The sequence below is a fragment of the Globicephala melas genome, chromosome 15 (genome assembly GCF_963455315.2).
Source record: "Globicephala melas chromosome 15, mGloMel1.2, whole genome shotgun sequence".
Classification (NCBI taxonomy): domain Eukaryota; kingdom Metazoa; phylum Chordata; class Mammalia; order Artiodactyla; family Delphinidae; genus Globicephala; species Globicephala melas.
This window is the reverse complement of record NC_083328.1, coordinates 58162099-58184594: the sequence shown is the minus strand read 5'-3', so window position 1 is coordinate 58184594 and position 22496 is coordinate 58162099. Positions and strand designations below refer to the sequence as shown.

Sequence of the window (22496 nt, the reverse complement as noted above, 5' to 3'; positions counted from 1 at the left end):
TTATTTTAAATTTTTAGTGGAGAAAAGATGGAATGAGTGGAGAAAGAAAAGTGCTTTGTTCTCGAGTGAGGCTTAAATTTCTGAAGCCAATTGCTCAAGCTCAGTCTCCTCTGGCGCAGATGAGAGCTGTGGCAGGCCTTATTTCCTTTGTTTTCCAGTGAGGAAATTGCTTAATCATTTGCAGCAAGAGAAAAGACGGCACTGAAGAACAGCCCATTTTAATAGGAAGCACAGAACTTTCTCATCTTAATTCTAACGACCGCCTATTTATATTAAATAGGCCCCTGAGCTCCAGTCTTAAACCCTCATTTTCTTGTCTCCTGGAGTTTGAACCACGAGACCACCTGGATGGTGGGGGAAAAAAAAAAAAACCCTCCCTCAACATATATTGCTCTGTCTCACCACGAGGGGGCGCTCCCAGATCAGACACAGGTGGCTGCCGTCCACTTGACTCTCTGCTGCCACCTTCTATGGATGCAGCACCTTTGCAGATCTACCCAGAAGAGGTGGAACAGGTAGCTCCTGATCCCTGAAGATCTCAGTGAAGACCAGATGCAGCTTTGAAGGCTGGAACAAGGTCACTACAGAGGAACCGGATGTTCCTTGAGACTTCCCTGGATCACTGCAAAAGATATCGGGCTACAGAGGAGGCAATGGGAACTAAATTGAGGGCCTACTATGTGCTGGGGCTTTACATAACTCAAGTCATTCACTCCGCAAACGCTGAGGGCCTTTGGTGGTGGCTATTCAATATGGGTGGAAGCTGAGGACAGAGGTGGAAACTTGACCCTCGGATGAGTTTCGCTTGCAGGCAGCACCACTTTCCACATGTTACTAAGGAAGAAAGTGTCCCCAGCTGTGGACTAGCTTCAGCCTGATCCCAAGTGGTTCTGGAGTGTGAATTGCACCCACGCAAGGTGAGGGACTGGTCTTTTGCACCCAGGCCAGGGTGGGGGAGGGTAGACTTGCTGGAAAGAAGACAATTTTCTGGAGAAGAAGGCGGAAAAGGTAAAGTGAGTGCCTGAACTCAAAGCACTGGAGGAGGGGTGCGGCAGCCCAAAACGGGGATCTGGGTGTGGAGCCCACAGCACTGACTACAAAAGTCATTGGTGATGGTTTTCAGATTATTATTACGTCCAGGATTTGTCCCTTCCCAGGTACAGAGTGAGGAGGTGGCTCTCGGAGATGCCCTCTCTTCCAGAGCTCCTCTGAGGGCCTCGGTGGCAGCCCGGCTCATGCACGAGTATCTCCCAACATTTTCCTCTCTCCAAAGGAAAGCCTTCTGTGAAGATCCATGTGTAACCTTTGGAGAAATGTCTATTTAGGTCTTCTGCCCATTTTTGGATTGGGTTGTTTGCTTTTTTGTTATTGAGCTGCATGAGCTGCTTGTAAATTTTGGAGATTAATCCTTTGTCAGTTGCTTTATTTGCAAATATTTTCTCCCATTCTGAGGGTTGTCTTTTGGTCTTGTTTATGGTTTCCTTTGGTGTGCAAAAGCTTTTAAGTTTCATTAGGTCCCATTTGTTTATTTTTGTTTTTATTTCCATTTCTCTAGGAGGTGGGTCAAAAAGGATCTTGCTGTGATTGATGTCATAGAGTGTTCTGCCTCTTTTCCTCTAAGAGTTTTATAATGTCTGGCCTTACATTTAGGTCTTTTATCCATTTTGAGCTTATTTTTGTGTATGGTGTTAGGGAGTGTTCTAATTTCATTCTTTTACATGTAGCTGTCCAGTTTTCCCAGCACTACTTATTGAAGAGGCTGTCTTTTCTCCATTGTATATTCTTGCTTCCTTTATCAAAGATAAGGTGACCATATGTGCATGGGTTTATCTCTGGGTTTTCTATCCTGTTCCATTGATCTATATTTCTGTTTTTGTGCCAGTACCATACTGTCTTGATTACTGTAGGTTTGTAGTATAGTCTGAAGTAAATTGATACAGCCACTATGGAGAACAGTATAGAGGTTCCTTAAAAAACTAAAAATAGAACTACCATATGACCCAGCAATCCCACTGCTGGGCATATACCCTGAAAAAACCATAATTCAAAAAGAGTCATGTACCAAAATGTTCATTGCAGCTCTATTTACAATAGCCAGGACATGGAAGCAACCCCTAAGTGTCCATCGACAGATGAATGGAAAAGAAGATGTGGCACAACGGAATATTACTCAGCCATAAAAGGAAACGAAATTGAGTTATTTGTAGTGAGGTGGATGGACCTAGAGTCTGTCCTACAGAGTGAAGTAAGTCAGAAAGAGAAAAACAAATACCGTATGCTAACACATATATATGGAATCTTAAAAAAAAAAAAAAGAAAGAAAGAAAATGGTTCTGAAGAACCTAGGGACAGGACAGGAATAAAGACGACGCAGATGTAGAGAATGGACTTGAGGACGCAGGGAGAGGGAAGGGTAAGCTGGGATGAAGTGAGAGAGTGGCATGGACATATATACACTACCAAATGTAAAATAGATAACTAGTGGGAAGCAGCCGCAGAGCACAGGGAGATCAGCTCAGTGCTTTGTGACCACCTAGAGGGGTGGGATAGGGAGGGAGGGAGGGAGACGCAGAGAGAGGAGATATGGGGATATATGCATATGTATAGTTGATTCACTTTGTTATGAAGCAGAAACTAACATACCATTGTAAGGCAATTATACTTCAATAAAGATGTTTAAAAAAACAGGGTAAACTTGGGAGGTTGAGATGAGTGAGATGGGACAGTGGGGATCTGCCAGGGGCTCCTGCAGCCTGCATAGGCCCTTTGAGCTCACACACCTGTGCTGACCTGTAGGCAGTTGATTCCTTTGCTCTCGCTCTCTCCCCATCCAGTCAGTTGCCATGTCCTACCCCATCCTCTTAATGCTCCGCACCCAGATGGCATCACTGGGTAGCAAGCAGGGACTTTGGTGTTACCTGAGAAACCTCAACTGAGCTCCTGAGTAAGCTTGGGAGTTTCAGTGTTGGGGAGATTTTTTGTACACAGAAAAAGTTCCCTGTGAGTACTTGTTATTTAATTAATATTCATTGTATTACAGTAGCTTTAAAAAAAAAAGTAGTCATTCTTAAGCATTTAAGTTCAATTTACAAACCATTATTCTATTTCTATGCAGTCACTTTTAAGGGGCTTTTGATTAATGACCAATCCACTCATACTCAGTTAAATGATCCATCCTATTTGCAAACTTGGTTAATCAAATTATATTCAACACTTTACATACGACTTACTAATTTAACACATTCAATTTCCTTTTTTAAACACTTCCATTGCCTGACCTGACAAGCATAAATTTCCAGAGTACTTAAACTACTTTGGAAAATCTAATTTAAAAACTTATACATACAGTGAATCTCAAGATCTCTTACACATTCTGATACCATTTATAAATTTAGTGTAAGAAGATTTGTATGCTTCTCCACAGAAGAGTCATGAGTCTAAAATCAATTACACATTTTTAAATTGAAGTCAAAGGCTAATTTGTTCATACTCTAATATGCCAAAAGAAGTCTCTTCAATGTTATGAACACTTTGAATACCAAATACATAATGGTATGGGTTAGACTTCTAAACCTTTGCTGGGTTACAGGCATTTGCCTAGTGAAGGGACAGTCTCCCTCCTCAATGAATTGGGGTGACTTCCTTCAGTGTACTGTGCCAACTCAGGAGCAAAGGTTTCATATTGTGGCAGAAACTGCTGGATCCCAATATTCATGCTCTCCTTCCTCCTTAGAAATACAACTTTAGTTTCCAAACCAGCATTCGGCCACCTGAAATGAAGACAGTGTTTCCCAGCCTCCCTTGCAGCTAAGTGCAACCATGTGACTAAGATCTGGCCAGTGAGAGAAGCAGAAATGTTAAGTGCCAACTTCAGGAAACCTTTCTGAAAAGGCAACTGATGTGTGTGTCCTTCCCCCTCTCTTTTGTCCTTTCCTGAATCTTGCCACCTGGACGGTGGGTGTGATGGTTGGAGTCCAGCTACTCTTGGACCCAAAGGACCAGGACCCCCCTAAGGATGGTGGAGTGGTGAGCTGGGAGTATCCTGGGATAGGAGGACTTCATGGAGCAGAACGTCCATTTCAGCCTGTGGTAGATTGTTAGGAAGATCCCTGCTGTCCCGATGCCCCTGGGCAATGTGACTTTGCCCTCTTCCCATCAAGAGACAAAGTCTATTTCCCTCCCCTGAATCTGTACTGGTCCTGTGACTTGCTTTGATCAGTAACATGTGGTAGAATTGGCATTGGGTGACTTCTAAGGCGAGGCCATAGGGGCAACACACAGCTTCCACATTTGCCCTCTTGAAGTGCTGACCCAAGACCCCATGAGAGGATGAGGGTCCCAGCCGGGATCTCCGAGCTGCAGGGACGAGAGTAAGGCTGAGTGGGACCTCCCAGCCCAGGCTGCCCTCCAGCTGAGCCCAGGAGAAGCCCGTGGGAGGAGCTCCTCCAGTGCCCAGAATGGAAGAAATAAACTGGCATTGTTTTCAGCCACTAACTTTTAAGGCACTTTGTTTATGCAGAAAAGGCTGAATAAAACAGCCCTAGGCTGCCCACCTCTGACCTTTTCATGAGAAAGAAACTTTGTTCTTGTTGAAACCATTCTTGTCATGGGTCTCAGGTGAGCTGGGTCCTGATGCACCTGTGGACTAGAGGTTTACACTGGGACGTGACACCGCAGCGTCCAGGGTGACTCCCTCTGGCTGCTGACCGACAGGCTGAGCCTGTTTTGAATTGGTTGCCATGACAAAAAGGGAGTCCATTTCCTCTGAAGAGGAAATTGTCTCTTGGACAATTAGATTCTGGCCATACCCATTACCTAATTCTGGCTGATCTGAAACTACAACCCCCCACTCCAAACTCCCCGCCTTGCCCAGGAGGTCAAAGCTGACTTCCTCCGCTAATCTCCTTACAGCCTAATTAAATTCTTACCCTTGCTGTCTGCCCAGGCTTAGCTCAGATAGATATTCAGAGGCTGCCCTTTGGATTCTGCATCTCTCTCTTTCCGTGCTCTCTGCTACATCATCCCTGAAGTTGAGTTAGACAGGACGGTGTGCCTTCTCCTGCACTGAGCCTCAGTTTCCTGATCTGTAAACAGAGACTGGATCAGACCTCATGGGGTTGCTGGGAGATCCCTGAGAAAACGTCTGCAAACACCTTGCAGTTCTCAGCCCCTTCGCTCTGTGCTTTAAGTCCCCGAATGACATTCCTGAGCGCTGGCAATAAAATCTCAGTGCTCGCTGCGGCCTGGAGGCCTGGCTGGCTCTCCACCTCCGCCACTGCACACACCACACACTGGGCTCACCCTCTTCCTCAAGCCCCTGTGTGTTCCTACCTCAGGGCCTGTGTTCCTACCTCAGGGCCTTTGCCCTTGCTGTTCCTTCTGCCAGGGATATTCTCCCCTCAGCTCTTCCATGGCTGGCTCCTTCCCCAACCTTCAGGCCTTATTTTAGGTCTTCCCTGATCGTGTTGTCAAAAGAGCCAGCCCGTCCCATCTTATCCCATCAGAGGTAAGAAAAATAACCTTAATAATTAAATTATAACTTTAATAAAAATTAAAGCTCTTAGTTGAAAACATGTGCACACAAAAACCTGCACACAGATATTTATAGCAGCTTTATCCATAATTGCCAAAACCAAGATGTCCCTTGGTAGGTGAATGAAAAAATAAACTGCAGTACATCTGACAATGGAATATTATTCAACACTAAAAGGAAATGAGCTATCAAGCCATGAAAAGACATGAAGGAATCTTAAATGCATATGACTAAGTGAAAAAAGCCAGTCTGAAAAGACTACACACTGTGTAAGTCCAACTACATAACATTCTGGAAAAGGTAAAACTGTGGAGACAATAAAAGATCAGTGGTGGTTAGGGAGTGAAACTATCAGTATTATTCTCTATGATACTGGAGTAGTAGATACACGTTATTATACATTTGTAAAAACCCATAGAAAATACAACACAAGGAGTGAACCCAAATAATAATGTATCAATATGGGTTCATCAGTTGTAACAAAGGTATCACACAATTGCAAGACGTTAATAACAGAAAACTGTGTGTATTGGGGAGATGAAGAGGTATATGGGAACTCTGTACTTTCATTCATTTTCCTCTGTAAACCTAAAACTAAAAAAATAAAATGTATTAATTTTTTAAAAATTAAAGCATTGACAGCACTTGTATAGTTAAAATGGGGTTTTACTGTCATGATCTCATCCTCTAGAGCATGAACCCCAGAAGAACAGGAAGCTGGCCTTTAGTCCCCATGAAGAACAATGACTGAGCGAGTCAACTGACAGCACAAGGCAGCATCCGTCCCATGGAAAGGCAGAGCAGCACTGCTCCAACGCTTAAAACCCTCAGAGTAAATTCCAGACTCACTGCCAAGCGCACAAAGCCATGATCTCAGGCTACCTCAGCCCTCAATGAAAACCACTCCCTCAGCGATGATGGCCCCAGCTTTGCCACCAGGAACCCAAAGGAGAAAGTTTATAACATGCTTTGAAACCTTCTGATTCTATTAAAGGGAAAGGCTCCTTCAGACGCTCGTCTTTAACATCCCTCCATGCCTGCAAATCTTGCTTTTCTCTACCAGTCTTGGCCCCGTGCTGGTCCCTCACAATATTGTTCTTTGAACCATTGCTATACCATTTCTATTAATAGAATACGATACTGGCTTTCCACTCATGGTAGTAATATAACATTTCCTTCTTTAATCAATTCATTCACAGAAGTTTTTAAAAACTAAGTTGAGGGCTTCCCTGCTGGCGCAGTGGTTGAGAGTCCGCCGGCCGATGCAGGGGAAACGGGTTCGTGCCCCAGTCCGGGAAGATCCCACATGCCGCGGAGTGGCTGGGCCCGTGAGCCATGGCCGCTGAGCCTGCGCGTCCGGAGCCTGTGCTCCGCAATGGGAGAGGCCACAACAGAAAGGTCCGCCACCAAAAAAAACAAAAAACAAAAAACAAAAAAACTAAGTTGAACTGAAGGAAAATGTTAAGTACAGGACAGTGTTGGCAGTGAGTAGCTGGGCAGGCAGCATATGGATATCTGAAGTTTGAGAAACACAACCAGGTAAATTCTGAGCATCCTTTTAACAAAGACTGATTGTGATTATATGGTTTGTTTAAGCTGATTGGCTGAAATATATCCATCACTGGGTTATTCACAACAGTAATAACAATAATATTAATAATAATGTAAGCAACTCAAATGTTCATTCCGTAGGAAGGGCGGCCATATAATTGTTCATCCAGGACTCTTTTAAAAGTGAAAGAGGTGAGACTTCCCTGGTGGTGCAGTGGTTAAGAATCCGCCTGACAATGCAGGGGACACAGGTTCGAGCCCTGGTCTGGGAAGATCCCACATGCCGTGGAGCAACTAAGCCCATGCGCCACAACTACTGAGCCTGCGCTCTAGAGCCCGCGAACCACATCTACTGAGCCCACGTGCCACAACTACTGAGCCCGCGTGCCTAGAGCCCATGCTCCGCAACAAGAGAAGCCACTGCAATGAGAAGCCCGCACACTGCAACGAAGAGTAGCCCCCGTTCGCTGCAACTAGAGAAAGCCCGCACACAGCAACGAAGACCCGACGCAGCCAAAAATAAGTAAATAAATAAATATCAAAAAAAAAAGTGAAAGAGGTGCTATTAATAACAATGGAGCAAAGGCACAACCTCAGGAATATCCCAGACGTGATGTTCAGTCCCTCTCCCATCAGGAAATACTTGAGTAAATTACAGTGTATCCAATTTGTGAACTATTATGATTATATAGATTTATAAATGACACTTACGAAGAATGTGTGAAAAATGCTTAAGACATATAATGCTAAATGAGAAAAGCATATCGTTCAGCGTTCAGAGACAAGCAGAGAACCCAGCCTGGGAGGAAGTATGCCATAAGTGATCACAGCTATCCCTAAGAGATGGAATCAAAGGTGATATTTTTTTCTTCGTTGGAGGTTTGTGTAGAAATACGTATTCCTGACCTTGTTCCAGAAAACTCCGATTCAGCATATCTGAACATATCACTTCTTTGCTTAAAATCCTCTACTTACTCACTTGTTCTTAAAATAAAGCCTACTCACCACGGCATGACCTTCAGGTCTTGCATGATCAAGCTTCCTCTCCATGTCCCTGCTCAGCGCCCTGGCTTTCCTCTAGACTCTCCTGTGCACAGTGCTCCTCTCACCTCTGCCCAAGCTGCTCCTTCCACTGGAAACCCTCCCTGCACCCACCGACATTCCCACCTGGCCAACCCCTGCTCTTCCAGATCTCAGTTTCAAAGTGGCATCTTCAGGCCCCTGTTCTCCAGCCCTGCAGCTCCCTTTGTTACACACTCATCCCCAGAGTAACTCTTCATTCATTTTTCATAGTTACTTCCTCTACAAGGTCTTCCCTGCTGAGGGCAAAGATTATCCATGTTTGGATCCCCACCGGGCCTTGGCCCTGAGGCTCAGTAAACACTTGATATCTGAACACTGATGCTTTGCTGAGTTTTTCAAATGTTCCTAAGTGGGCAAGAGACACTGTTGTAATCTGTAAAGTCGATAAGACAATCGAATGGCAGTACTCCCTAGTGCATTAAAATGTAATCCGATTTGCAAAAATTTGATTTATACACTTTCCAATGACCCATCTTTTATGTAAAGCAAGTTCAAGGACTTTTCTCCCCTAAAGTTCAAAGCTCAGACTCCTGAGCCTACATTTTTAAAGGTTGAGATGGGTCGGGGGTGGGGAGTGTTTGCTGCGAGCTGGCTTCTGCAGACTGATTGCTTAAGTGCAACCCACCACCACTGAGAGTCCTGAGAGCTTGCTGCTGCCTGACTGTGGGCCTGATGCCCATCTCTGTCCGTTAAGGAGAGAATGCTGGGCCTGGGGCCTTCCAGGAAAGAAAAGCTCCCATGTCATTCCTGATACCATGCATCCCTCACGTTCACTTTGGAGGGTACCATTTGCCAACAGGATCACGGAAAATTCCCTCATGCTCCCTGCAGCCTGCTCTCCACGTGGTAGCCAGGCTGATCCCCCTAAATCCATGTCAGATAATGTCTGTCTTGCACTTATAACCCTCCAGTGTGTCTCCTCATCCAAGGCAAAAAGTCAGGGTCCTTCCCATGGCCCATGAGTGGACAAGAATATCACATACTGCCCAAACCCGGGCACTCCGAGAACCAAGGGGGCTCTGCTAATCCCACGGGGTAACGGTGTAACACAGGACCCTGTGCTGAGATCCGGGAGGCCCTACGCGATTGGTGCCTGTCTGCTTCTGCAGCCTGTTTCCTACGCTTTGCATTCACTTGTCCCCTTCACTTCCTGACTCTTCTTTACACAACCACAAACCCTCCCTTGGGCCTTCGCACTTGCTGTTCCCCTGCCTGGAATGCTGCCCTGACCACTCATACAAGCAACACTCCCCCTACCTCCCACACAACTCTGGTCAACTGTCCCCCCTTCAGACAGGCCTTTGTGACCCCTCTGAGTAACACCTCCTGCCATCATCACCGGCATCCCCCTACCCTTTTATTTTCCTGCACAGCCCCCATACCCACCAGAAACATTGACGCATTCCTTCGTTTATAAAGGCGATTGGTCTTTCCCAGTAGAACGTGAGCCCCACGAAATAGGGACTCTGCCTATTCACCACTGAATGCCCTGCCTTTACCCCAGGGCAGGGTACACAGCAGGTGTTCAATAAACACTCATCAGGTTATGGGATGCATTCGAATGAGGAGGGCATTTTAGCACTAATTACACAACAACTTTGGGCCATGGTCCCTGCATCTTCTCATGTGACCCCCCCACACTACCTGCCAGGGTAGGACTCATCACCCCCATTTTCAGGTAAGGAAGCTAAGGGTCCTTTGCTTTGCTCATCAGTTATTGACTCAGTGCCTGAAGCGGGGCAGGTATTACGTGTCAGTTCTCGAGGGGACAAAAGCCCTGATGATACCATCACATGGTTTTACAGATGAGAAGTCTGTGTCCTGGAGAATTCAAAACCCATCTCCCACAGCCAGCTAGCACAGCCGGGACCACACTCAGACCCCAGGTCCCCAGACTCTCAGCCCAGGGCTCCTTCTCCAAATTCACACGCCGCATGGATCTTACCCGTGACAGGAGAGCGCTCCTGAGTCTCCCAGCACCACGGCAGGTCCCTCAGGAGCCACCCTGGGGTAGTGGGGAGTTAAGAGTGAGACAAGAGGGTATTTTCAGATGGCAAAACTCAAAGATGATTAAGGAGGAGGGGAGCCCCGGGGACAAAGAATAATGGGGCTTGGCTTAAGTTAGAGACAAGACAAAGAGGGTGGGAGTGCAACTCAGGTGCAAATTTACATATTATAAGAGTAATTACAAATCTTTGTTATCAATCTCCACTGCTATAATGGGAGACGACAGGGACCCAGCACATGAACCAGAGATGCCGAAGTGACACCTATTAGGGCACCATTGTTCCTCACACTGTCGTGGGGATTTTGTTGTCTTCAGCTTTGGGGCCTTTAATTAATAAGCCTCATCACTGGGCTCGTTGTGTGAAGGGCTTGGAGTTGGGGTGGGGGAGGGGTGATCCAAATGCGAGGGACCATGAGGACTGTCACGATCATTATGACAAGACTCTCCTCACTGGAGATGGCATAAGGCGTTGTCGTGGAGACCGGGCGCTTATTAATAACACGCTCATTTAAGGTTACTGGGATGTTGGCATCACTTAACCAACGCCTGTTCTGTGATCACTGCCCAGTGGCCTTGGTGACACGAACAAAGAACAAGAACTCCACAGGGCCTGTGATGTCTTTATTCCAATTCTTCCTCTGGCTTGCTCTCCATCGTCACAAACAGCTCATAAAAAAAGATCACCCCTCTGGGATGCTAGAAATGTTCTATATTGCAATCTGAATGGTGGTCACATGAGTGTGTACATATGTAAGAATCCACTGAGCTGCACACTTAAGATTAAGTACACTTTACAGCAGGGAGGCTATAACTTGATTTTTTTTAAAAAAAATGTTAATGTCCTTTTCTTACCACCAGGAGAATTTTGTCCTTTCTGAGCAAGGTGTGCGCCTTGCTCAGGTGACATCTGGAATAACATAATCAGAGGCACCGCCCCTCAAGAGGGGGCAGTAACAAGTGTCACACACCCCTGTGTGTCAGATGTGTCACAGACTTTACATTACCAACTCCTCACCTCTGTTCAGAGAAGTCAATCTTTTTCTCCCCATTTGACAGATTGAAAACTGAGGCTCAGTGAAGCACAGTGGCCTGCCCAGAGCCACCCAGGTAAGTGGGATCTGAGCCCAGGTCTCTGTGACCCCTCCCTGGCCACACTCTTTCCACCTTATGTGGACCACCCTCCTTGACCAAGAGAAATTCGTCCAAAAAAGGGAGTCCAGAACAATAGCGTTCTAGAATCCATAGCATATGGAGAAAATTTTAAAACCAAAAAGAGGAGTGTTTCTTGTAAAAAAAAAAAAAGGTCGCAAAGTAGTGGTCTCTGAGAGTAATGTGTCTCATCCTGAACACATTATTGTTTGTTCTGCTCAGTACTTAAAAAAAAAATTACTTGCCTACATTGAAAAAAAAACCTGCAACCTAAATTTCTACAATCTTAAAAATCAAATCTGGCTACTCTAGGCCCACATTCCCCTGGTACACACCCTCCAGTTTTCCCTAGCCCACACCCAGCCACCCTCACTCAATAGGGTGGTGACCGTCCTGTTTGGTGGACTGGCATTCATTCGTTCTCCTACTGGGAACCATGCTCCAATTTTCCTCTCAAGAAGCACCCCCTTTCCCACTCCTCGTCCAGCTCCTTTGAGTTTGGTTGAATCCAACTCTGGCTCGGGTGGTGATCATGTGGTTCATTTCTGACCAACCAGAGCATCATAGTAATCTGTGCATAATGATGGGCATTAGCTCAGAATTGGACATTTGACCCATTTAGAGCCCATGAGGTGCAGTGAAACTCTAGTTGGGATTTGCTGTGAGAATAGCATGCTAGACTTGAACCTGCCTGGTATAGCCTGGAGCTGCTGTCAGCCACCTTAAAAGCATGTCCAACACAGAGGAGAGTAGAGGTGCTAGTGTCCTTATGGAGCCCCTGGATCAAGCTCTACCTGAAGCTAAAGATCCTGTCTCTTTCTTTTGTGTGAGCCGACAAATTCCCCTTTTTTGTTTTTCCTTTGCTTCTTTAACCTATTTGAGATGGTTAGGAGCCCTGTGTTTACAAGTAATAGAAAAGCCTTCCCTTAGAGAATCTCCTGGGCTAGCAGACAGCAGAATCAGGACCCAATGGGTAAAACTGACAGAAACCTAAATTTTAACCCAAGATAAAGATGGAACTTTCCAGTATGGAATCCTTAGCAGTAGCAATATGTTGTAAAGTCTAAGTCAATGAAAGTGTTCGAGCAGACTGAAATTTCTTATCAATGTGTCAATTTTGGCACAGGGTAGGTCGTTGGAGGAGATAATCCCAACCTTAGGTTCCTTCCAACTTGATCCTATGACTATCAAGGATGGAATATTCCTTGAGAAGGATTTCCTGAATACCTTAGGGAGATTCCTCCCCTACCCATGTTATCCATTATTACCAAATCCCAATTGTTTCCTTTACAACAATTACCAATATTTTAAATTTCATTTAAATTTATTTTTAATTTTATATTTATATTTGTTTACTTGTTTCTTTTCTGTCTCCCCCACTAGGCTGTAAATTCCATAAGTGCTGAGACCTTATCCATCTTATTTTCCTGTACCTCCAGCACCTGGCAAAATTACTTTGTTGAATCAATTACTTTGTTGAATGAATGAGGGAATGAATGAGGTCTCCCTGACTCTGTATTTTCTATGAAGTCACTAAGAAAGCCAGTGTCCAAGTGGAAGCCATGAGGTCTGTAGCCACTGAATCTTCTAGCTCTACTTAAAGACATCTATGCCATTTAAAGAAAGATGTCATTTTAGTGAAGGACACTGTGCCACCCATTCTCTAGAGTATTCTTCATCCCTAGCACACTCCCCCTTGTCTGGAAACACTTGTCCCTCCTGCCTGTTCAGCCAGCATAGGAGACAGCACCCCTCTTTCCTTTCCCCACTGTGTTGCTGGATGCTTGCGCTTTGTCACTGTTCCTTAAAACAATGTAAGAAAGAAAACTCTCATTTACTGAGTGCTCACTATGTCCTAGGAGCTTTGCATATTTGATCGCACCTAACCCCCACGGCCACCTTAAAAAATTGGTATTGTTCACCTTTAGTCTACAGAGGAGGGAACAAAGGCTCAGAGAGGTCAAATGACTTACTCAAGGTCAAACAGATTTTCAACTTTTCAACAAACTTTAGGGCTATGGCACCCTAAGTTTGTGCTCTTTCTTTTATCCTCATTTAGTTTTCTGACTTGAATGTGTGTGTATGTGTATATGTATATTTTTTCATTCCCCAGCTCTCTTTTCTGCAAAAGGTCTTATCACTCTTGGGCACTAAGGTGCACGTGCACGCGCACGCACACACACACACACACACACACACACATCAGCGTCTTTCTTTTATTTATTGTACTGGAGGAGTTGGAAATACCACAGGCTTGCTAAGGACTAAGGAAATTCCAAGTAAATTGCAAAAGTGGGTTGTTGAAAAGCACACAATGTAACTCGAAAACAATCTATACATTTCAGAACATCATGAGAGGTGAGGGTTGTGCATGAAGAGGTGTGCTCAGTAGCATCTTATACAAAATAACCAAACTCATGTTCATTTCCTCCCCATCCAGACCAGCTTCCTGGATCCACAAACCAAACCACAGTGCCTGGGGACAAGAGGGAGAGAAAGAGAGAAAGGGAGGGAGGGAGCGAGGGAGAGAGAGATTGAGAGATTTGAGAGACAGACAGAGACAGAGAAAGGCAGAGAGACAGAGAAGAGGACTTAGATTAAGGTCCCTGCCTCTGCTTCTGGGTCATTTGAATCAAGGGAACTCATTTGTCCTCAAGCATTTAATCATTTCATTCCTCTTTCTAGTTTTATTCCGAGGCATTAAGAGGAAAGAATCACCAGGGGAGCTAAAGAGGGCCTCTTCCTCTTTCTAGCTGTTGCTTCTGGATTCCCTGACCCAAGGCCCAATGCATATGTTTGTCCAGATGGCTTGGACTCTTGGAGGCTGATTCAGCTCCTCAAGAACACGAATGTGCTTAACCTCATCAACTTGACTCAGCCTCGCTTCATCCTGGGGTTGGAGTGTGATACCGATCAGTTTAATTTGTTTAATGAGGGATGAGGGAACTGGTCCACATTTTGAGTATGTTGCACAGAACAAATTGGTTTGCCTCGCTCCCCTCCTTGATCATTTCAGCATTCAGAAGGCGAGCTGCTCTCATTAACATTTTCCGAAAGGGATTTTCACTCCCTTCCTCTCCTGTGAGAAGTTGGACGCTGTCCAGCGTACCAACATGGACTGGAGCTCAGGAACTGGGTTCTCAAAAGGTGTGTTTCTAAACAATGTGAACTCAGAGTACAATAACTGAACATTTAACCCACTGGGAGCCCGAACTCTCTAGTGTAGGAATACCTGCTCCAATAAAAGGCAATGTTTAAGCTTTTTACCTAAAGCATGGTCTCCATTGTAGGGAGATCTTTTGAGGTCTGAGAATAAAATGTTAGGATTTTTATTTATCTATCTTGTTTTAAATTTCTACCTTTTGTATGTTTTATGATACATGCATATACTATATAAATGAATATATCTGCATGAGAGGGGGAATGCTCGTTTTTCTTCTGAGAGGGGCATTGGTCAGAATGCCTGATCATAGATCCAGAGAGATCAAGAGGTCAGTCTGGATTCCTGGAGTTGGAGAGTCACGTGAATGGGATTGATACCAAAAGCTGGTGGTGGTGGTAGTTTTAGAGTTGTAGGGCTGGAGCCAAGCGCTAAGCCTATTGGAGAGGGGAACCTCCATCCTCCCACCTCACTGACCCAGACAAACACTGCACCCAGGCAGAAGAGAGGCAGGCTAGGTTTGGATGTCTTATAGACAATGCTGAACTGAGCGTAGGGATGGGGGCTATAGGGGCAGATGAATGCGTTCACTCCAATCTGGAAGGGCATTACGGGAAGCTCCTGACTCAACTCCACGATGGAGAGGTGTTTACACATCAAAAAGCTCTTCGTAATAGGCATTGGGGTCTTCCTGAGACCGAGTAACCACCTTGAACTGGCGCCGGAGAAAACCGCCATAGCGCTTCTGGTTGTCCCACTTGAGCTTGGGACGGATGCGTCGTAAGAATCCCCCATAGCGCTTGTACAGGTCCTCATGGCCCACCTTATCCCCATCTCCAGCCGCCTCTGAGCTCCTTTTGGGGTATTTGCGCAAAAAGCCCCCGTAACGTTTGACCTGCTCCTTGGGGTCCTCCTCATCGGAATCCAGTGTTCCAGCCTCCATGGCACCATCGTTCGGCTGGGCCCCCCCAGTCAGCTCAGACTCTGCTTCCTCCCCCAACCTGCCAGAGAGACCCCTGAGCTTCTCCGCCAGGCTGCTGCTTAGATCATTCTCCTCCGCTGGGGTTCTGAGAAGGAGCCTGTTTTTCTCCAGTTCCTTCCAGGAGGGCCCCGCATGCTTCGCCAGCTCACTGTAGGGCTCTTCCAAAGCTGCCTTGCTCTCCGAGTCTCCCTTGCCATTAAGCCCGAGGGTGAAGGGAGTGAGGGAAGACAGAAGGCCCTGGCACCTCTCCCACTCCTCAGCGGGCTGCAGGGCGGCCTGGCATTCCAGGGAGCAAATCTGAAAAAGACCCCAAAAGACCACAGTGGTAATACCACCACCATCAAACCGTCAAACTACAAGCCCCTGCCCCAGAGAGTCCCCTGTCCAGGTCTGAGAAAATTAAAAAACCACAACTAAGCCCCGGGCTGCCCACTTTAATGCTCCCAGTGGTACACAGAGGTAGGTGACTTTGCGCTCATGTGGAGGAAGAAGAAACAGACGTGGAGAGGTGCAACAGCTTTCCCAAGGGCACCTGGCTACAGGTGACATTGCCAAAACTGGAGATAAGATCTTCCCATAGCACTCTGCCGTGCTCACCCATAATCTTCCACTTCTGACTCCAGAGGGAATAGTTGGTTCTCCCAACCTTTCCTAGGTGTGAAGGATGCTGCAATCACCTTATAGAGGGGATCAGAAGCAATGCAGAATGGTGGAAAGAACACATATGAGGGGATGTTTAAGGGTTCATCAAACCTGGAGGGATGATAGTATCTACTTCATAGCAGTAGGGAGGAGTTAAACGTGATGATGGTGATGATGATAACAATGACCACAAGGACGATACTAGACAGTACTGGAACTTGGACCCAGGTTCTAATGCCACGAATCACCATGTTTAACCACTGGGCTCTTTTGAGATCATATATGGGCAGCACCTGGTGCACTGTATGCATCCTAGTAAAGAGTGGCTAGAATTGTATATTCAATACTTTGCATCCTCAGTTCATGGAATCACCCCCATTTTGCAGATGAGGAAACTAAGGCTCAGAGAGGGGGTTCCAGGGTCATGGAACTAGAATTGGCAGAACTAAAGCTCACATTCTGTCCACCACACCCATGTACCTCTACTCTAGCTTGTCTGTTGTCATGGGAGAGGCACAGGGAGAAGTTTGACTCACAGTAAAGCCAGCAAGGCCAGCCAAGAGATGCTAAAGCCCCAGGAGAGGAGTCAGGCTCGGATCCTGACAACCAGATCCTGGCATCTAGGGGTGGTGAAAAGAGCTCCTTCCCTGCGAGTGACTAGATCTGGAGGTGCCTATCGGCCTGGTGGTGAGAAGCTCTGAAAAGTTCATCTAGGGCTGCTGACTCCCAAAGTCAGCACCACCTCATAAATGACACTCCTTGTTACCAGGCAACAGGCTCCCTGGAAACCTGAGTCCCAAACCTGAGTGAACCCATGGTGGTAAGATCTGGGGTGGGGACAGGAGGCTGGAAAACAAAGTCCCTGGCACCCAGGCTGACCATGGCAGGACATGCCTTGCACAGATGGGATGAGTCTATAGGACAGGCTCACAGCTGCCCAGGCCTGCTACCTTCCCTCTCTGGACTCCACACACAGATGGTCCCTTCCATCTGTGGAAACTCACAGGAGTCCCTGAAACTCACCAGGGAGTTGATGGGTTTGGGCCCATCCTGGGTCTTCACAACACACAAGGAGCACCGGGACAGGCAGTCTGCTGTGGCGGAGGGGAGCGCAAGGAGGCAGGCAGCCAGCACCAGCCCCTGCCACGCCATTCTGTCTTGGCTCTTCCTGCCGGAGAGGGAGAAAGAGGAAATGAAATCTGTGATTGCCTACTCTGTGGGGTGTGTCCTGAGCCTGCAAAGCCAGCTCCTGCTGGCAGCGCCGCACTGCAAGGCAGTCGTTCTTGTTACAGTGGGACAGTCAAGACAACAGAGGTCCAGGGAGGAGCAGTGGGTACCCAAGGCCAACGGCCAAAGAAGGGGCCTAACACGTGCTGAGTCCCTGCAACGTGCTAGGAGCTTTCCTATGTGAGCACATTCAATCTGCACAGCAACTCGTAATGCGGGCTGTGCTATTAAACAGATGGGCAAGTTGAGGCTCAGGGAGGGGGAGTGATCGCTACCACAGCTAGGAAGTAGACAAAGATCTGTCAGGCACCAACCCACTCTGCCCATGCACCTGCCAGTAGACACGAGGCTATCTGCTTTTCTGTGTTCTCTGAGGTTTCCGTCCCCTTCCCTTTTCCCCTGCTCCCCAAGCTGTCCCCAGCTCAGTCCTTTCTGCTGTGGACCTTTCCCACCCCAGCACTTCTCCTTACTCCAGCCATAGCTCCACCTTCACCTGTCTCCATGCTGGCCCCCTGCCTCCAGCTCCTTCTCTGGTCCCTCCTGCCCACCTTGAAATGCCTTTCTCAGCATATCAATGCTGGGATCAGACCCATTGGGCTGGGTCAGGTCTGGCCCTTCTCCTAAATGTCAGGGACACCCTCAATTCCATCCCTACACCCAAGTCTTCAGCTCTGGGTTCCGACCACATCCAGCTACCTATAATTCCCCTAATGAATGGATCAGCGCCTGTCCCACCTCTGGCCCTTTGCATGCTAGTCCCTCTTCCTGGAAAACCCTGCTCTCCTCTTCTGTTACCTCTTGTTTAGGTCCTAGAGTAGATATTACCTCCTCCAGGCAGCTTTCCCTGATCTCCTAGGCTGGAAATGATGTTCCCCCTTGGTATTATCCCAGAAACTAGTGCCTCCTCCATTAAAATAGTCCACTACTTGGTAGTTACCTATGTAAGTCTTCAGACTTTGGTTTCATGAAGGCAGGAGCTGTGTCTTGTTTTCATCTCTGAAATACTTTCTCTGTGTTCCTCAAACATGCCAGGCTTTCCCCTACCTCAGGACCTTTGCACTTCCTGTTTCTCCATCTGTGGTACTGTGGCCTCAGATTTCCACATGGCTCACTCCTTCTTGTAACTGAATGAATTCAGTGTCCCATCACCAGGGAGGTATTTGCTGACCCCTGCGTTTAGCACAGCTTACTGGGTCTCTCTCGCATCCCCGTGCTTTCTTTGCATCGGAACACTCACCATCTCAGACTGTCCTACCGTTTGATGCTTGTCGTTGTTGTTGTTTATTATCGTCTCCCCACTAGAATATTAGCTCCCTGTGAGCACAGACCCTAACTGGCATAGTCCCACTGTAACCAGCACCCACAAACCAGACCAGCATATAGTAGGCCCTCAATAAATCCTAGGCAGATGAATTAATGCTTCACAAAGAGTCTATTAAAAGCTGTCCCTTTCATACCTAGCTCCTTATAATCCAAATATCAAGATGCTGTCAAATGGGGGCACAGTGAAGAACTCCCAACTGGGAATGGGCAGTTTCCCCGAGACACCACCCGGGCATGGCTGCCACTCTCTCCCCACCCTGGTCCCTGTAGTCTGCAGCCTCCATCGCTGCTCTCAGGTACGGCTGTCCTCCCTCCCCTCTCCTAGTTCCCCTTCCTGCACACTGCCCTGTTTCCTCAGGTGATGAGGGGGGTTAGAAGACTCCACCCATGGCCCCAGGGCCCCATGCCATAGCTCAGAGCTAGTCTCAGAGCACACAGTAGGTTCCCCTCCAAAGCATGCCTGACAGGAGCCCAGGCACCATTGATGGAGCCCCTACTGTGCTTCAGGCCTTGACTGAGCCCCCGTGTCTGTCATCTCATTCATTCCTCCCCGTTGAGGAGGACACTTTCGGTTCAGTGAATTCCCCATGCACCCCCGTGAGTGGTGAAGCTGGTGTGCAGGCACAATCTTTTGGACTCCCCACACATGTGCCCATACATGACTACAATTTCTAGAACCACTTTGATTCTCTAGCAGCTGAACCCTCCGTGAGGCCCAGAAGGCCCCATGCACAGAGCTGTTACTTGTATATTATTCTCAACCCATCTGCCATCTGTGAGAGGTGGGCATCATTATCCCCACTTGGTAGATGAGAAAGCTGGTGCTCAGAGAGGACTGGTGAATCTCCTGAGGTCACACAGCAGTTAAAGGCTCTTCTGCCTCTCTTGAGGCTGGGCTAGGTCTGCTCCCCTAAGCAGAGAAGCTCAGAGAAGAAACCTCGGGGAGCTGGACCTGTGTCCATCCACGCCTCTCTCCTTCCTCAAGTTTCTCTCACGCTCTGTCAACTGCTGAGCGGATTTGGGTTCCAGGCCAGTGAGCTGTGCCATTTATGTGCAGATACAAAGCCGGCAGCTCATGTTTTCTCTCCTATCAGTGATGGCTGGGCTGGGCTGGCCTGGTACAAGGTTAGCAAGGTCTTGCTCATCCACTGGGGAGGGGCAGAATCACCACCCTCTAACTCCTGGCCTAAAGCTTCCCGCCCAGCTTGGCTGCTACAGTAGGAAGCTCGATTTGAGATCTCATTGTCCCAGGCAAATACAGTGTCAGCATCCTTTCTTTTCATCCATTTCCTTTATATTTAATAATGATAGTTCTAGCTGATCTGATGGTTGGTGAGCACTCAGGCTGTCCTGAGTGATTCTCATGAAGGAACTCATTTATACTCACGGCAACTGTGTGGAGTGGGTACTGTTGTCATGCCCACTTCACAGATGAGGAAACTGAGATAAGACACCTGCAAAGACTCTAGAGCTAGTAAGCAGCAAAGCTGGGATTTGCCCCCAGGCAGTCTGGCTCCAGAGCCCCAAAGCCCACCTTTCTAACCATCCGGTACAGCCCCAGTCCCTTCAATGCACCTCCTCCCCAGCCTCCAGCTCCTCCCTCCTGGCTCCAGAGCCGCCTCCAATTTTGCCCCTGAGACACCCTCCACACAAGCAGCCAGAGGACAGTTCTGAATGACAGTGTGACTGCACCCTGCCCTGTGTCCGAGTTCTCCACCCCCCCGAGCCAGGCCCTCCAGGGCTTTCCTACCGAGGAGAGCTGCCATCGACCTGGCTCACTGTGTGCACGGCCCTGTGTTGAGACCTGTTCATATCTCAATGCAAGGGGTCCTCGTAGCAACGCCCAAAGGCTGGGACTGATATTCTCCCCACTCTGCAGTGAGGAAATGGAGGCACAGAGAGGTTACATCATCTGAACAAGGAATCCCAGCAAGGGCACAGCACCCAGACTGGATGTGAGCTCCGTCTGACCTGGACCTGACCAAACCTCCTGCAGTTCTACAACGAATGCCCCCTGTGCCCCATTGGCCCAAACTTTGGCACATGGAGCGCCTTTCTCATGCCGCCCATCCTCTCCGCTCTCCCTCTGGCCTGGCTAACCCTCATTGTTCTTCAAAACTCAGTCTCGGTGGCCTCCTTCAGGAATCCTGCCTGGATTAGGCTCCTCTTTTGAGCGCGCACAGCTCTCTGTCTATCACATAATTGCCGCTTTCTGAGGCTCCTGCCAGCTCGGACTTGGTAAGTGCAGAGTCCCTGAGGTGAAAGAGTATGTGTGTTTAAAGATGACCAGTAGGCCAGAGGGATGAGGGAGCACAAGAGAGGAGACGTGGGCAGAGGCCGGATGGTGTCAGCCCTTGCAGGCCAAGGTGGAGCTTGCATTTCATTCTAGAGTGATGGGAAAACTAAGGAAGTTTGAGTGATTGATGAATGAATGACTGAACGAATGGTGTCCCTAGCACCGAATGCAAGGTTAGAACAGAAACAAGAGCTCCACACGCATGTGTTGAGTGAATAACCAGGCAACCCTGGACCTCTCAGGAAGCCCCTTAGAATTTTTCTGGCTCATACTTTTGTGCCCCCAGAGAAATCTCACAGGTCTGCAGGGCATCTAAAACCAACACCTGCTAAAGAAATTGGCAAATGTTAACGAAACCATGGAGTGGGTGAGGGGAGGAAAGAGAAGAGGCAGATAGGAAAGGGGAGACAGGAGGGAGGGGAAAACCAGACCTAGAGAGTGAAATAAGGGGGTGGTGGGGGGAGAGGGACAGGGAGGAAGTGAAAACCAGTCAAAGACAGAGCAGCCAGCGAGAGGCAGAGGGAGAGAGGGAGGAAGAGAGACTAAAGTGGAGACACAGAGGCAGAGGAGAGAAAGTGAGCGCGGGAGGGCCATGAAGGGGGGAGACACAGAAAGAGCGAAGGCATTGGGGCGGGGGGTGGGGGTGGGCAGAGAGAAGGAAACAGACAGGAGCATGGGGGCTCCATTCCAACCTTACTTGGGCTACAGGAGATGGGAAAAGAAAGAGGCGAAATGGAGTGATAATACAGGGCCTGCAACCGAGGGGAAGCAAAAGGAGTTGAACGAATTAACTGTGTGGACGGCCTACTGCAGGCTGGGGCTGAGAGCTCTGTATCCATGGTCACATCAATCCAATAACAGAGCCTCCTCCTTGCCAGGCTGTCCGTTACCGCTTTACACGTATTATTCTAACCCTCACAACAACAGACACCCAGAGGTGAATGTTTTCATACCCATCGTACAGGGACAAGACTGAGGCTGGGAGAGGAGAAGTTGCTTGCTCAAGTCCACTTGGCTTGTTAAGTGGGAGAGTTAGGCCTCCAAATGGATCTACCCGGTCTCTAACAGAGACACATCAGCCCTGCGGTTTTCCCAAGCCATCCTGTTTCCTTCCTTGTGTAGGATAAACAAATTATTGAGCAACGTCAGATGAGCCCCGGGGTGGGGGTTGGGGGGAGAGTTTTCGCCTTTGCTGTGGGGATTAGCTTGGAAGTTGTACACGAGAGATAGCCCTGCTGGCTCATGGTCCCTGACTTGGCAGGAGCCAGGAGAAAAGGAACTTTGCTGTTGATCTCTGTGTAGGACGCGGAAGGGAGCTTGCTGGGTGAGCTCCAGGGGCAGTGAGTCAGTGCGCAAACCCCGGGGAGGGGCCAGGGTAGGGGGCTTGTGTGGCCTACGGTGAAGGAGCCTCCTAAACCCCCCCCACCCCCAGAGAAAAACCTCTCCACTTGCAGGTTTAGGAAGCGTTTCCTCAGCCACTACCTAGAGGCACATCGTGACAGCCCAGTGAGAGAGGCTGGTGCGGGAGGAGGGGAGGGTGCT

General features: G+C 47.9%; 1 protein-coding gene across 3 annotated transcripts in view; it reads right to left on the bottom strand.

The window, feature by feature from the left end:
* Positions 1-13526: 13526 nt before the first annotated feature.
* PDYN (prodynorphin) overlaps positions 13527-22496 on the bottom strand; it is a 100628-nt gene continuing 91658 nt past the window's right edge. For 2 of the 3 annotated variants that reach the window (XM_060284614.1, XM_060284615.2), the window contains 2 exons: positions 17132-17276; positions 13527-15763 (listed from right to left, as the gene is read on the bottom strand). In XM_060284614.1, coding sequence (XP_060140597.1) covers positions 15134-15763; positions 17132-17276 — 775 coding nt within the window. In that variant the 3' untranslated portion in view covers positions 13527-15133. The remainder of the gene's footprint in view (positions 15764-17131; positions 17277-22496) is intronic. The other variant, XM_060284616.2, reaches the window with a different exon arrangement.